Source organism: Oncorhynchus mykiss, chromosome 10, assembly GCF_013265735.2.
Source record: "Oncorhynchus mykiss isolate Arlee chromosome 10, USDA_OmykA_1.1, whole genome shotgun sequence".
Classification (NCBI taxonomy): Eukaryota; Metazoa; Chordata; class Actinopteri; order Salmoniformes; family Salmonidae; genus Oncorhynchus; species Oncorhynchus mykiss.
In genome coordinates, this window is record NC_048574.1 from 25599604 (window position 1) to 25616654 (window position 17051).

General features: G+C 42.3%; 1 protein-coding gene across 2 annotated transcripts in view; it reads left to right on the forward strand.

Moving 5' to 3' along the window:
• Positions 1-16506, forward strand: part of LOC110533532 (zinc finger and BTB domain-containing protein 16-A) — a 174407-nt gene extending 157901 nt beyond the window's left edge. The window contains exons 6-7 of one of the 2 annotated variants that reach the window (XM_021617846.2): positions 7652-7822; positions 11161-16506. In XM_021617846.2, coding sequence (XP_021473521.1) covers positions 7652-7822; positions 11161-11390 — 401 coding nt within the window. In that variant the 3' untranslated portion in view covers positions 11391-16506. The remainder of the gene's footprint in view (positions 1-7651; positions 7823-11160) is intronic. The other variant, XM_021617847.2, reaches the window with a different exon arrangement.
• The last annotated feature ends 545 nt before the right edge of the window (positions 16507-17051 follow it).

Sequence of the window (17051 nt, forward strand, 5' to 3'; positions counted from 1 at the left end):
CTGACGAGTCTCCCAGTCTCTGCCGCTGAAAAACATCCCCACAGCATGATGCTGCTAGCACCATGCTTCATCGTAGGGATGGTGCCAGGTTTCCTCCAGACATGACGTTTGGCATTCAGGGCAAAGAGTTAAATCTTGATTTCATCAGACCAGAGAATCTTTTTAATCATGATCAGAGTCCTTTAGGTGCCTTCGGCAAACTCAAAGCTGGCTGTCATGTGACTGGAACTCAAAGCTGGCTTCCAAAAGCTGGCAAAAATCGCTGAAGTTGGAGACTTTCATTTCCCTCACCAACTTTAAAAATCAGCTATCTGAGCAGCTAACCGATCACTGCAACTGTACATCTGTAAATAGCCCACCCAATCTACCTACCTCATCCCCATACTGTTTTTATTTTGTTTACTTTTCTGCTCTTTTGCACACCAGTATCTCTACTTGCACATCATCATATGCTCATTTATCACTCCAGTGTTAATCTGCTAAATTGTAATTATTCGCTCCTCTGGCCTATTTATTGCCCACCTCCTTATGCCTTTTGCACACACTGTATATATACTTTTTTTTCTACTGTGTCATTGACTTGTTTATTGTGTTATTGGCTTGTTTATTGTTTATTGTTTACTTTGTGTGTAACTCTGTGTTGTTGTCTGTGTCATTCTGCTTTGCTTTATCTTGGCCAGGTCGCAGTTGTAAATGAGAACTTGTTCTCAACTAACCTGGTTAAATAAAGGTGAAATAAAAAAAATAAAAAATGTGCCTTTGACTGTGGAATGGCTTCCGTCTGGCCATTCTACCATAAAGACCTGATTGATGGAGTACTTTGGAGAAGGTTCTCCCATCTCCACAGAGGAACTTTGGAGCTCTGTCAGTGACTATCGGGTTCTTGGTCACCTCCTTGACTAAGGCTCTTCTCCCCTGATTGATCAGTTCGGCCTGGCGGCCAGCTCTAAGAAGGGTCTTGGTGGTTCCATAATTCTTCCATTTAAGAATGATGGAGGACGCTGTGTTTTTGGGGACCTTCAATGCTGCAGATATTTTTTGGTACCCTTCCTCAGATCGGTGCCTCGAAACAATCCTGTTTTGGAGCTCTATGGACAATTCCTTCACCTCATGGCTTGGTTTTTGCTCTGACATGCACTGTTAACTGTGGGACCTTATATAGACAGGTGTGTGCCTTTCCAAATCATGTCCAATCAAATGAATTTACCACAGATGGACTCCAAGTTGTAGAAACATCTCAAGGATGATCCATTTAAACAGGATGTATCTGAGCTCAATTTTGATTATCATAGCAAAGGGTCTGAATATTTCTGTTTTTTATTTTGAGTACATTAGCAAAACATTCTAAACATGTTTTTTGCTTTGTCATCATGGGGTATTGTGTGTAGATTAATGAGGGGAAAGAAATATTGAGTAAATGTTATAATAAGGCTGTAATGTAACATGTGGAAAACATCAAGGGGTCTGAACATGTTTTGTTGTTGTTGCTATGTATTGGCCAATGAGAGGCTTTGAAGCCACCGGTCAGCCATATTGGCACTCTTCAGAAGAAGCAGTCCTCCATAGGAATGAAGAGATTTCTACAGTATTTAAATGTAATATTTCAAGGGCAGAATTTAACTATTGCTTTCTTGGCGGGGACAGTAACATTAGTACTCTAAAAATTATACTTTTAAGGAATTAAAAAAATATGTTTTTAATTATGTTTAGTTCACATAACTTTTAAAAGTATGCATTAAGTTGTCTGTAATATAATAAACATGGGAAATACAAACGTAGACATTAATAAATGCATTTCTATAGCTTCAAAAATATTTTTTACAATGGTGGTGGAGTGCCAAGATGGAGGCGCGGTGGTTTCAAAACAGTGCCCCCTGTCAGTCATCTAGTGTATATATAAACCAATGTCGGGGACACGAGGACGGTCCCCGTGAACGACTCCCTGAAATGTCATCACCAACCCCAATCTCGGCATGAGCAGCAAGACGAGGCAGCAGCACCGTGCTTTTTTGAACCTGATCCTCCGTATGTGTGTATTAAATTGCAATGAGCCAGTCACAAGCACCCTTGTAATATGATGTGGTGCCTTTGTCAAGGGATAAAAAAAATCGGCAAGTCGCCATGGCACCTAAAATAATCCCTAATTTCAAGAAAGGGGAAATAACCGGCAAATCTTACATGTATTTGCCGTTTGAATGTTTGTGTGTGTACTAGGGAAAAGAGATCTGATGGAAAAACACGCAGTAGCAGGTGATGTCGAAAGCAAAAATCAAGCAGTCCTGTCTTTATCTCAGTTAGAGACATCATCGCCCTCTTCCGACAAGTCCATCATCATCATCACTTATACTGCCTTCAGAAAGTATTCATACCCTTTGACTTCCTCCACATTTTGTTGTTACAGCCTGAATTCAAATGCCTGAATCTCACCCATCTACACACAATACCCCATAATGACAAAGTGCAAACATGTTTTTAGAAATGTTTGCACATTTATTGAAAATTAAATACAGAAATATCTAATATCCTTTGTTGCTTTGGCTGTATGCTTGGGGTCATTGTCCCGGAACTCTTCTACCAAGTCTCAGGTTGTTTGCACTCTGAAGCAGATTCTAATCATTGATTTGCCTGTATTTGGCTCCATTCATTGTTCCCTCTATCCTTACCAGTCTCCCAGTACCTGCCACTGAAAACCATCCCCATAGCATGATGCTGCCACCACCATGCTTCACGGTAGGGATGGTGTTAGACGGGTGATGAGCTGTTCCTGGTTTTCTCCAGTTTTTGGCTCATCAGACCACATCATGTTTTTGCATGGCTTTTTGTAAACTCCAGGCGTGCTGTGCTGTTGTGCCTTTTTCTCTGGATTGGCTTCTGTCTGGCCACTCTCCCATAAAGTCCAGATTGGGGAAAAACTGTAGACTGTTGTCCTTCTTGCAGGTTCTCCCATTTCAGCCAAGGAACTCTGTCGTTCTGTCAGACTGGTCATTGGGTTCTTTGTCAGCTCCCTGACCAATGTCCTTCTTTCCCGGTTGCTCAGTTTGGTCTGACGTCCAGCTCTAGGCAGATTCTGGGTAGTTCCATATTTCTTCCATTACCCAATGATGGAGACCACTGTGTTCTTGGAAAATTTAAACTCTCTTGAAATTTTTTTAAAAATATATGCTGCCCAAATATATGCTGCACAATCTCGGAAATCTACAGACAGTTCCTTGGACTTCATGGTATAGTTTCTGTGGGACCTTATGTAGACAGGTGTGTTTCTTCCAAAATCATGTCCAAACAATTGAATTGGCCACAAGTGAACATCACAGGTGGACATTATAGTGACATCTCAATGATGACCGATGGAAATGGATACACCTAAATTCAATTTGGAGTGTCATAGCAAAGCAGTGTAAGTACTTACAGTACCAGTCAAAAGTTTGGAGACCGACTCATTCCAGGGTTTTTCTTTATTTTTACTATTTTCTACATTGTAGAATAATAGTGAAGACTTCAAAACTATGAAATAACACAAATCAAAATATATTTGAGATTCTTCAAAGTAGCCACCCTTTGCCTTGATGTCATCTTTGCATACTCTTGGCATTCTCTCAACCAGCTTCATGAGATAGTCACCTGGAATGCATTCCAATTAACAGGTGTGCCTTGTTGAAAGTTCATTTGTGGAATTTTTGAGCCAATCAGTTGTGTTGTGACAACGTAGGGGTGGTATTCAGAAGATAGCCCTATTTGGTAAAATACCTAGTCCATATTATGGCAAGAACAGCTCAACTAAGCAAAGAGAAACGACAGTCCATCCTTACTTTTAGACATGAAGGTCAGTCAATCTGGAATATTTCAAGAACTTTTAAGGTTTCTTCAAGTGCAAGACGCAAACACCTTAAAACGCTATGATGAAACTGGCTCTCATGAGGACCGCCACTGGAAAGGAAGACCCAGAGTTACCTCTGCTGCAGAGGATAAGTTCATTAGAGTTACCAGCCTCAGAAATTGCAGCCCAAATAAATGCTTCACAGATTTCAAGTAACAGACACATCTCAACATCAACTGTTCAGAAGAGACTGCGTGAATCAGGCCTTCATGTTTTGAATTTCTGCAAAGAAACCTCTAAAGGACACCAATGCAAAGAAGAGACTTGCTTGGGCCAAGAAACACGAGTAATGGACATTAGACCAGTGGAAATCTGTCCTTTTAGTCTGATGAGTCCAAATTTGAGATTTTTGGTTTCAACCGCCGTGTCTTTGTGAGACGCAGAGTAGGTGAACGGATGATCTCTGCATGTGTGGTTCCCACCTTGAAGCATTGAGGAGGAGGTGTGGCGGTGCTTTACTGGTGACACTGAGTGATTTATTTAGAATTCAAGGCACACTTAACCAGAATGGCTACCACATAATTCTGCAGTGATACACCATCCTATCTGGTTTGCACTTAGTGGGACTATCATTGGTTTTTCAACAAGACAATGACCCAACACAACTCCAGGCTGTGTAAGGGGTATTTGACCAAGAAGGAGAGTGATGGAGTGCTGCATCAGATGACCTGGCCTCCAAGATCACCCGACCTCAACCCAATTGAGATGGTTTGGGATGAGTTGGACAGCAGAGTGAAGGAAAAACAGCCAACAAGTGCTCAGCATATGTGGGAACTCCTTCAAGACAGTTGGAAAAGCATTCCAGGTGAAGGTGGTTGAGAGAATGCCAAGAGTGTGCAACGCTGTCATCAAGGCAAAGGGTGGCTACTTTGAAGAATCTAAAATACTAAATGTATTTTGATTTGTGTAACACATTTTTGGTTACTACATGTTATTTCATAGTTTAAATGTCTTCACTATTCTACAATGTCAAAATAAAGAAAAACCCTTGATTGAGTAGGTGTGTCCAGAAATTCTGACTGGTACTGTATGTACATGAGAAATGTATGTATTTCATTGTCAATAAATGTCTAAAAACATGTTTTCACTGTCATTATGGGGTATTGTGTATAGATGGGTGAGAAATTCAGCCTGTAACGCAAAATGGGGAATAAGTCAAGGGGTATGAAAACTTTCTGAAGGCATTGTATGTCTTCTGCCTTCAACCTCACAGCTGCAAGTGCAACAGCTGGAGCAAGTACAATATGCGCAATAGCTGGAGCGAATACAATATACACAATATACGCATGCTTGACACATTGTTTCGGTAGACCGTTACTTTGGAAATCAGCTTTTCTGATATTGCCCTCTGTTTGACATTGGTTTACTATTGATGACAGAGCGAGGCAACAGATTTAATTTAGCTTATTACAGTGTATCAATCTGCCATTTATTTATTCCCCGGAGAAGAGTACACTAACCCCACAGTCTGTTTCCCTCTCACTTCTTCCTCTCTGTCTCTATTAATCTGTAATCCCCATTTTTATTCTCTGAGACATTCTATCTATCCCTCTCCCTTCCCCTCTCTCGCTTCATCTCTGTGCCTCAAAAGAGAGGCTGCACACACACGGGCACACACACACGGGCACACTGTTGTACAATGGGGTCTCATAATGATGGCAGCCTCCTCCGTCCTCCCTCCCCACCGCGCTTGCAGAAGCGCGCCCTGGCCCGGGCCCTCGTTAATATTCCGTTGTTGTACAACGGTCGCTTGTGTATTTTAACTCAGAGCCCATTTGCCGTCTGCGGCGGAGTGTTTTGTGTTCGCAGCTGTGTTTGATAGCGCCAGGCTAGAGAGAGAGAAGGATAGCTAGAGGGAGAGAGAGAGTGCCCTGGCAGTGACAGAGCCCCCTGATTTACTGACGCTTATCGCATAATGAACCCGCCCTCTGTGCACACGGCACTCATGCCAGTGCCTGGGGGAGAGGGATAGACTGAAGTGGGGGGCGGGGGGGGTTGAGGCAGCAGGTACACTGTCCACACCAGCCCCCCCCCCCCCCCCCCCCCCCCCCAGGGGGCATGGAAACGCAGGTGGCAGTGCCCAGGGTACCCAAGGGTCCACTCCTAGTCCACTGTTCTGCCTCAGTGTGCTGGATCCTCATCTCTGCCCCCTCGCTGTCATTAGACCCCAGCAGGCACTGTGTCTGTCTGACAGACACACAGAGAAAGGGAGAGAGGAGGGGGAGTAGCAGAGCGGTGCAGTGAGAGAGACAGAGATAGAAAGAGTTGTGGGGGGGTGGAGTGAGAGAAGGGAAAGGAGGGAGGGGAGAGATAGTGAAAGCCTTCTGATTTACGATGCTGTATCTCCAGTGCCTGGGAGCATAATGTATTCCTGACTAAATGAAGTCCTGCCTGGCCTTTGGATTGCAGCACAATGTGATTATGGCATTCGCTTACAAATATTGACTTTTTGCATAAGGAGCAATGAAGTCCCCTCCCTGCTAAGAAGAATGACATTTTATTAGTTACATATGTATATGTGTATATATATATAGTGTGTGTTATAATGCATTGTCTGTGTGAATTTGAAGGTAAATAACCTTCCATAGTCTGTCCACTGAGCATTAGCATGCTCTCCTCCAGATCTGTCTGATTGGGGCTCAGACTGCTCCTAATTAAAGGCAGGTGAATCTCAGCTCCATTACTATTCCTGTAGCGTCGTGTGGGCCCCACCACGCTCTGTCATGGATTGTGATCTCTGCCGTGGCTAAAACGCTAGAAAAGAGCACGTCTTACAGCGGGAGCCACTGATAACTTCATGCAGACAAATAAAGACTGTCACTTTTATAGATTTTTACCCTCCTGCCTTCTCCCTCTCTTTCTCTATATATCTCTTTTTTTCTGTCTTTCTCATCCCTGCCCTCCCCATCCACAGTATCCCCCCAACCAGAAAGCGTCATACGCCGGGCGTCGCATCACTCCAAACAGCCACTGCCTCCAAATGTGAATAACATTTAAGGCGCGTCTCTCTCCAACGAAAATACATGCCAGAAGAAATTGACATTGTCTCTTGACAGGGGCGATGGGTGCCCGAGCATGACAGTACATAACGAGAAATGCAATTTATTCCCTGGCACGGTGCCGCTCGGACAGCCAGATAATGAAACGCGTAGGTCATTGGCGATGACTTAAACCTTTAGCGGTGGAGTGAAATGCATTAAATATTGAGAACATTACACGCCTGGCAGCGTGGCGCATCTGTGCCGGGGAGCGAATGATGTATGGGCGGCTGCTAGTCAGACACAGGAAAGCAATTAGTCACTGAGTGTTGGAGAGAGCCTCCGCATATCATAATATTACTGATTATTGACATCTGAATATCCATTACACATGTGTCCCCAGGGTGGCAAGGGTACAGTGCTCTAACTTGACCTACAAAAAGGAAGAAATTGAGTGGACTGGAACAAGTGTTTTTATGAAATCTGTTAGAATTTTGTCCCCGATAGCTCAGTGTGATTGCGAACCTATTCTAGCCTTTGTCACGTAATATTCATCTTCTCATTGAATAAAACTCACTTGTACTTCTATAGCTTTCTTTCTGTATGAACTCAGACAAAAATAGCCATTTGAAACTGTAACAAAGCTATGAGTCCAATGTGGTTGTTCCCTTTTATTTATTTCCTGTCTCTGTCTTAGTTATTACATGAAGGACTGCGACTGAATCAAACATGATCAAATATTGTAGGAGAAATATCTTTGGAATTATGTTCGATTGTCTGTGTTGTCCCCCGTGTTCAGCAGGTGACCATCCATATGAGTGCGAGTTCTGTGGGAGCTGCTTCCGTGACGAGAACACTCTGAAGGGCCACAAGCGCATCCACACCGGGGAAAAGCCCTATGAATGTAACGGCTGTGGGAAGAGGTTCAGCCTCAAGCACCAGCTGGAGACCCACTACCGCGTGCACACAGGTATGCATCGTTAGAATCACAATGGACGGGGAAATCACCGGAAATACACTACCATTCAAAATATTGGGGGTTTTGTTTTTGAGAGAAAGGACATTTTTTTGGTCCATTTGAAATAACATCAAATTGATCAGAAATACAGTGTAGACATTGTTAATGTTGTAAATGACTATTGTAGCTGGAAACGGCAGATTTTTTTACATGGAATGTAATAGGTATACTGAGGCATCCATCACTCCTGTGTTCCAATGGCACGTTGTGTTAGCTAATCCAAGTTTATCATTTTAAAAGGCTAATTGATGATTAGAAAAACCTTTTGCAATTATGTTAGCACAGCTGAAAACTGTTGTGCTGATTAAAGAAGTAATAAAACTGGCCTTCTTTAGACTAGTTGTGTATCTGGAGCATCAGCAAGTCCTCAACTGGCAGCTTCATTAAATAGTACCCGCAAAACACCAGTGTCAACGTCAACAGTGAAGAGGCGACTCCGGGATGCTGGCCTTCTAGGCAGAGTTGCAAAGAAAAAGCCATATTTCAGACTGGCCAATAAAAAAAAAGATTACGATTTGCAAAAGAACACAGACACTGGACAGAGGAACTCTGCCTAGAAGGCCAGCATCCCGGAGTCGCCTCTTCACTGTTGACGTTGAGACTGGTGTTTTGCGGGTACTGTTTAATGAAGCTGCCAGTTGAGGACTTGTGAGGCATCTGCTTCTCAAACTAGACACTCAAACGTACTTGTCCTCTTGCTCAGTTGTGCACCGGGGCCTCCCACTCCTCTGTCTATTCTGGTTAGAGCCCGTTTGCACTGTTCTGTTAAGGAACTAGTACACAGCGTTGTACGATATCTTCAGTTTCTTGGCAATTTCTCACATTGAATAGCCTTCATTTCTCAGAAAAAGAATAGACTGATGGGTTTCAGAAGAAAGTTATTTGTTTCTGGCCATTTTGAGCCTGTAATCGAACCCACAAATGCTGATGTTCCAGACACTCAACTAGTCTAAAGAAGGCCAGTTTTATTGCTTCTTTAGTTAGAAAAACGATTTTCAGCTGTACTAACATGTTGCAAAAGGGTTTTCTAATGATCAATTAGCTTTTAAAATGATAATATTGGATTAGCTAACACAACGTGCCATTGGAACACAGGAGTGATGGTTGCTGATAATGGGCCTCTGTACACGTATGTAGATATTCCATAATAAATCTGCCGTTTCCAGCTACAATAGTCATTTACAACATTAACTATGTCTACACTGTATTTCTGATCAATTTGATGTTATTTTAAATGGACAAAAAATGGAAAAGGACATTTCTAAGTGACCCCAAACTTTTGAACGGTTGTGTATGTCAACTCCGTTCAACTGGGAAAATGTTAACTCTGGTACGCTGATAGATTATCAGTGCTATAGCACGGATACAAATACCAGAACTATTACACTGGGAAGATATCAGCTCTGTTACACTGGGAAAATGTTAACTCTGGTACGCTGATAGATTATCAGTGCTATAGCACGGATACAAATACCAGAACTATTACACTGGGAAAATATCAGCTCTGTTACACTGGGAAAATATCAGCTCTGTTACACTGGGAAGATATCAGCTCTGTTACACTGGGAAAATATCAGCTCTGTTACACTGGGAAAATTGTACAAGCTTTCATGGCTTGTTCAAGAGAGTTAAAGGGTTAGTGTACAATGCTAATAGTTTCTACCAGTACAGTTCCCTCTGGAGACTAGTTAACTCACTGGAGATCCAGCTCGGCTCCATAACAGATTGAATTCAGTGTTGTAACGCAGAAGGAGGGGAAGTGTATGACAAGTGTTCAGTAGTTTTATACTGGGCGTTAAGATGGTCTGGGAGCAATGTGCTCACTTGATTTGCTCATTTTACAAAGCATACTGTACACAGACTGTTTTTATGAATGATTCCAAGGGCCAGTAAATACAGGCTTGTGGAGGAGCCACCATATTGATCCCAGGCCTTTACAGCTCCATAAATGTGTCAACAAGGTGTCAGGCGGCCGCTGGCAATTGTCACTCTCATGATGGCGGAATTTATGTCCCCAGATATGAGGATGAGAGTCAGGTGCTGTGAACCAGGGTGCTAATGAGGGGGACGCACCACCTAGTATCCCAGGTCTGCTGTTGAGCCAAGGGTTTACCTGCTTCAACCCCCCACCAATACTCCCCTGTCTCCCATTCAATAAGCTAGCTGTCAAATGAATGCCACCCCCCTTCCCCTTTTGTGGTGCCGGGGCCAGGGGCCTTAATTCGCGGTGAGCTAAAGCACACTGGAGATGACAAGACCAAGTGACAAGCTCACAGTCAAAGGCCACTGCGCACAAAAGGGGGCCGCTTGATAAATCATCGACATTGGCAACCTTCCCTCCCTCCCCGAGTCCCACCTGTCAATGGCGGATCAATACTGGTCCCATTTGCAGTTCATTATTGCCCTGTTATCTGAGGCAACCCTGTTTAAAGTGTGGTTATTGTATACACTGCTGCTCGTCAGTCGACACGGCCCGTAATCATCTTCTTGGCTATTTGCGTAAACACAACCCTGACCCCCTTCCCACAAGTCAAGTTTGGCGCTTTGAAAAAATTAAAATATAAAAATAGATGCAGGGACACATCAGAGAGAGGCCTCTCTGTAACGTGGTGTGAGCGTCGGTATCATTCACGGCCCCAATCACATCCAACACCTAATTTCAAATGCCATTGGTAAAGGTCGGCATTTACATGTCTAATTTGCGCCTGTCGGATTGAGTGCCGGGGATTATTCCTAGCCATCCCTCTAATCATTTGCACGTTTAGGGGGGGAACTGGTCTGGAATATCACATGCACTGGAATGTAGCTGCTTTGGAACAGTCGAGAATCAAATGTAATAAAATTGAAGTTGTGATTTGATGTTCCAAAATGGCATAGGTCCTATTGGTGATTTGATGTTAGACATTAAATGAGGCACAAGTACATCAGTGTAACTGGATAGGTTTGGTTTGTAAAGCACATTATAGGGGTGGTTCATATAGTGCACAGCTGTGCTATATGAAATACCATTATCCATTATCGCATGCACCTTTCATTTTAGCCATGGGTATTTTATACACATTATGGTTATTGCTAATTGAGACCACTAGATATCGCGCTCTTTCTGCTAGCATTGACACGCAAAAGTGAGGAGGCTCTAGAAGAAAGTTGCTACTGTAATCTGCTACAGGTGGTTACACCTTGACAACCTTGTAAATGTAGGAACAACTGACTGTATGGGTCATATAGAGTTCCATTCTTCAGCCTGATGTTGTTGTTGTTGACATGTCCGTTGTTGTCACCCCCTCCAGGTGAGAAGCCGTTTGAGTGCAAGCTGTGCCACCAGCGATCCAGGGACTACTCGGCCATGATAAAACACCTGCGCACCCACAACGGTGCCTCGCCGTACCAATGCACCATCTGCCTGGAGTACTGCCCCAGCCTCTCAGCCATGCAGAAGCACATGAAGGGCCACAGGCCCGAAGACATCCCCCCGGACTGGAGGATAGAGAAGACCTACTTGTACCTCTGCTACGTCTGATGCCACCAGACAACAGCCGGGGGGAAGGAGGGCGAGCAGAGGAAGTGGGGAAGGGAGCGAGAGAAGGAGGAGTAGGAGGAGAACGAGGCCTGTGGCGAAGAAGTCAAGCGAGGAAATCCACGAGACGGAAGCACAGGCGATTTTCTAATGCAAAGAGAGTGAATGACAGAGGGGCACACTGAGGAAAAGGGCTGGGCAGAGTGCAGTTCTGACCAGAGGACATTACCCCTTCGAAGTCACATGTCGTTCAATACATCATTAACGTTTTGTTTCAAGTTGTTTTCAAATTGCCTAATGCAAAACCTGTGGGTGTACCCTCATCGATGGATCCGCATCAATGGAGTTTGTTGTCCTTAAGTCTACTCACAGACTCGAAAGATGTCACCCAAGCCACACCTGAAACTGAACTGAAATGGTTCTCAAAGGCTATGTGAACCCACACATCCCCATCATTTAGACCACTGTGTATCACTAAATGTAGTTTTGACACCCTCACCTTTTCTGGTAAGGGATTGTATCATACTGTAACTTGGTGGGTCAATCCTCTCATTACCTGATACTACAGATCCCTTCCTGATTTGATTGGATTAAATTAGACACCAAGTCATGTCCTGCTTGAGGAACATGTCACAGTTGACCCCTACTACCCATCTCATTATTTACCAGAGTGCTCCAAAATGGTGTCTTCAGACCTGGTGGCACAGAGCACTTAGAGCCCCTACGGTGGTGTCATTCAGATAGCCCTCGAGAATCAGAGCCTAAGGGCTGGCTCATGTGTCACATGTCAGCCAGACCTATGGCAAAATAGCACCATGTATTGTACTGCATCAACATAAGCAAAGTTGAATTGGATTGGGGCACAACACCTCTGTACCCACGCAGTGGGTTATCTTTTGTTCAGCAAGGGAGATTAACAGAGGATGATATTCCCATATCGGAAATCTCCTCTTCCCGGTGAGCTTCCAGGGTTCTGTTGGATAAGGGCTGAAAACGGCTGAGGCCACTAGTCAGGTTTCGCCGGAGCCTCTCGGGAGTCGAACCATGACGGTCACTTTTTTATTCTCCTTATCTTTGTCTCCGCATCAGTTTATCTTAGCTTCATTGCACAGGTAAAGACATATTACGACAGCAGTCTCTGTTTGATGTTTCTTATATCAGATATGTTTTTGAGGGGTAGCTCGCTGCGAAGCCGCTGCTCTGTTTTCTCTTAAACTATACAGCATTAACTGGAGATGTCTCATTTATTTCCGCTATAGATGCTGGACTGATACAAATGTAAGCAGATTATCATCAATTACACTAAATTGCAGTACGTCGTCTGACTCATAACATGGACTATTTTCTCACATTAATAATCTTATATTCTCTATATGCCATGGTGATGGAGACCAAAATGACAAAGGCTGCTGAGGATTGAGGTGGGGAGCTATGACGTGTAGGGGTAGTAACCAGTAACACCACCGCTATGACGTGTAGGGGTGGTTGTAATGCCTTCATGATGCGACTATAAGGAGATATGGCACTTGTTATAACAGATTGTATGTACTGTTATGAGGAGTATAACCGTGAATGTGATGCCAGGTGGAAAATAGTTTCATAAAATTGTAATAGTGCTATATCAATAAAATATGTTGTCATAACCTGTTATAACAAGCACTATGTCTGTTCATATGGCAGCATAATGAAGGCATTATGAGCACCACTGTCAGTTCAGTGTTAACGGGATAATCACACTCAATTATTAGCAGGGGAGGGGGATGGGGGACTAAACTGATTGGAGGAGACATGGCCTGGCCAGCCCAGGGGGCGAACGGTAAGAAGACACAATAAATCAACTCTTAATATATGGTTTTGTTTCTTCGCTTTGTCTCTTTCCTATTATATCTTGATTTATCTCAGCACATTGTACTTGAATTACCTCGTTTTTTTGTGACCTCGTGCTTGTTTTTAGTTCCCTTGTGTTTTTTTGTTTAATTTTGTACATGTTCTTACTTTTTGTGAGCGTGTGTCCGAAAGCCGCACTATTGCGCGAGGGAGATGTGATAAAGCAATGTGTACGTGGAAATGAGTGCCACGGTGAAAATAGATTTTTATTGTTGTGTATTTTTGTGCATTATTGTTACCAAACTTGGTATTTTTTTATTAACCCTGCTTGTTGAAGAGCTGGTGGGTTTGGTCATTCTTATAAAAGCTACCTCTAAGTTGTTTTCTTTTCATTTTTGCAAAAGCACGTTATTTTGTGTGTTTGTGTTTTGCATCTTTGCAACTTCATCTCATGCTTTCAAGTGTTGACTTATTGTCTTTTCATATGTGTAAGTGACATTTATATAAAGGGTAAGATTGATGAGGAAATATAAAACAAGAGTTTATTCTTATCTTACAGTCCCCCCCTGACAGTAACCTTAAGAACAGAGAAGAGATGTTGAAGCCTTAAGTATGGGGTAAGAGGGATGTACGCAGTAGAAGAAGTAATAGTACTTTTAAGAGTTTAAAAAAAAAAAAACGTTAAACTTGAAAATATGTGAATAGAATTGTAGTTTTGTAATGTGAAAAAAAAAGGTTCACCAATGTTGAACCACCGAGAACAGGTCATATATGCAGCGTGTGTGCGTTGGACAGTGTGCGTTGGACAGTGTGCGTTGGACAGTGTGCGTTGGACAGTGTGCGTTGGACAGTGTGCGTTGGACAGTGTGCGTTGGACAGTGTGCGTTGGACAGTGTGCGTTGGACAGTGTGCGTTGGACAATTGGGACTGCAAGTGTTAATCAAAGAAAAAAGGAAGGTTAGAAAAAAAGAGATCCTCTCGACAAGTTCTCTCGAAATGAGTGTATTCCTGAACAAGAGCCAACAGAGGCAGTTTGATATAAAAATTGTAATATTTTTGTATTCAGTGTCAGTCCCTTTCCATTTGTCGAGGGTTTCAGCAGGGCATATATTTGTATATATTTTTTTTTTATTACCTAGTTTTTTCTCTGGTTTTGAATCTTTTGCCTTGCTCCTCTTTGGTAATGTTAAATGTGTGAATATGTGGTCGTAAGTGTTGCTTTCTGGATGTCAATGCATTGTAGGCGAAGGACTAAATCTATCGGCCATAAACGTGCGTGTGGAAAAAAAAGAAATAGATCATTTAAAATGGATGGCAGGGATGCTGCCATCGGTCAATTAGTACACATCATTCACAATTTTCAATCAACTTTTATTGCCAACATTTTGTTTTTGTACTTGAAGTGATAAAAAAAAAGAAGCAATGGCATGAACGTGGTCGTATTGGCCCATGATTGTCTTGCCATTGTATTATCGAACACTGTGAGCCGAGGGATTTCCCTCGTCCAATATTCATCCACTATAATAACTTCAGTCACCAAATCAGAGTGCCAGGCCAGAGAGCCTGAAACAATCTCATCAAACTTCAATAACTAGAGGGATTCAGTCTCCTATCATTGTTCTCTGAATGTTTTATACTTTTTTTGTGTGTGTGCATAAATGAAAGTGTATCTGTGGGTGCGTGTATTAGTGAAAAATGCACTAATTAGATCAGACACAAAATAAAAACAATGCTCTGTGCCACTTTTCTCTCAACATGTTGAAAAAAGAATTCATTGGCGTTGATATAGTTCTTCCCTCAATGTTACTCTGTTTCTGTAATATCGTTGTGCCTAAAATGGAAATTGTTCAACAAAAATGTCCATCTATATCTGCTTAGTTTCTGTACTTTCAGAAGATAATTAATGGTGTCTCCAGCACTCTAGGGATGTCATGACGATTTGAGATGACCTGATTTCTGATTTAGAATAAAAAAGGAGCTGTTCTGGAGGGCTGTCATTAGCCTAAAATTGGTAGTGGGTAAACCACCTTTGATGTTTTTGTTTGTAAGTGACACCCAAAAGCAATGTAACTTGTTTACGCACAAAAAGCAAGGAAGAAAAAGTGTCCGAAAAATACAGACTATGGAGCTTGAGAGTATAAGACACAAAGATGATATCATTCACGGGCCATGAAAATGGTATGCATTTTGCTTTTTCAATCTGTTCTGAAGGACTGTTACCTGTTCATTTTGGAAATAAGTCTAAGTATGTTTTTTCGTGAATAATATTTTGCTGTCAGCAACAGGTTTAGTGAGCAGTTAATGTCCTTCAAAATCCACTTTGGCAGCTTGACAAACCCATAGCGTTGCCCCAGCTTAACATTACGACTTGTTTGTTATAAAGTACTTGTTCTTAAGATAAGAAATACATTCAAAGACGAGCCTTACAAAATCATGGCATCCCTGGAGTAGGCACTCTGTGTTTCAGTGTGGTGTTCTAGAACAAGTAGCCATTTCATGCAGTGTTGCCATGCATGTGCCATTTGAGGTCCAGACTAAACTGTTTGAGTATCAAAGCACCAAGACATTGTCTTTTTATATTAGCACTGAGGACCAATTGCCCTGTCGGACCAAGCATTACAAAGCTTTTCTCTCTCTTTCTCTCTTTCTGCTGCTTGTCTGTCATTTTGTTTCATTCTTCCTTGTTGTGACAGCACAAGTGCCAGTCGAGTTGCTCTGTATTAAGAAAATAGTGTTTTTATTATTATTTGAATTGTTATCGTTTTCGTCTACCTCAGCACCTGATCTTAGCCTAATCTTAGAAGGTGCCCAATTATTATAATTTAATTTCTACTTTTTTCTGTAATTTGAATAAAAATGATTTAATTTGCATTAGAACTTTGCCAAGGTCCTTTGTCTTTTCCAGCGATTAGCTGTGTGTCTGTGGCCCTGCTTCCCATGTTAGTTGTGCCACGGATCCCAGCATCTGTCTGTTGATTTAGTTTCTTTTCTTTCCGTGTAGGATCAGACACATCTCTTTGTAAAATTTCAGTGTTTCTATGATGGAGTGTGAAAAAAAAATAAAAGAAATAAGAGATTTAAATGCTGCAGGTTTTATTATCCATGTTGTCACTAAGTACATTTTGTGCCTTCGATAGTGAAAGATAATATTTTTTACATCCTACTAACAGTAGATTGTTTTGTAGTGAACATTTTTTTGTATTTTTATTTATGAGTCTCAGAAAAATAACGATGTTCAGTTGTATACCTTCAATCTGCAGTTAGAAAATCAATAAAAAATGGACTCAAGTTTGTCTGCCTGTTTTCTAATGTGGTGCTTTCTGGGTGACCCATTCCTCATATACTCTGTGGACTCTTCAGATGCCAACCCACAGTTCAATACTGTATAGATACTAAAAATGAATTACAGGTTTACACGATGTTGGAGAGCCGTAGTGCTGTTCTTGTTATGCAGAACTGTGTCCTTCAAAAGCAGCTCTGTAAACATGGGTAACAACCATGAAGTCACTGGGTGGACCGTTGCTGCGGCTGACAAATGAAGATGCATAGACCGCCCCCCATGAGATTCTCCCCAGCTTCCCCTCCTCTCACATCTGAAGGCAACAGCGTTTCCCATTCAACACTTTTCTCTCTTCCACCAGTCCCACAAAAATATGTATTGATCCTCAACCCTCTGTCATCCCTTTTTGTCAATTTCTTTAAAAGCACCAGAGGAATTGGAATTATGGTGATCTGAATAAGTCAGTTGGGCTACAGAGGGAGTATTATATTCCACTATACTAGTGATGGGGTAAAGATGTAGATCTCACTGCTCAGTTCTTAAATGCATTTAGTCAC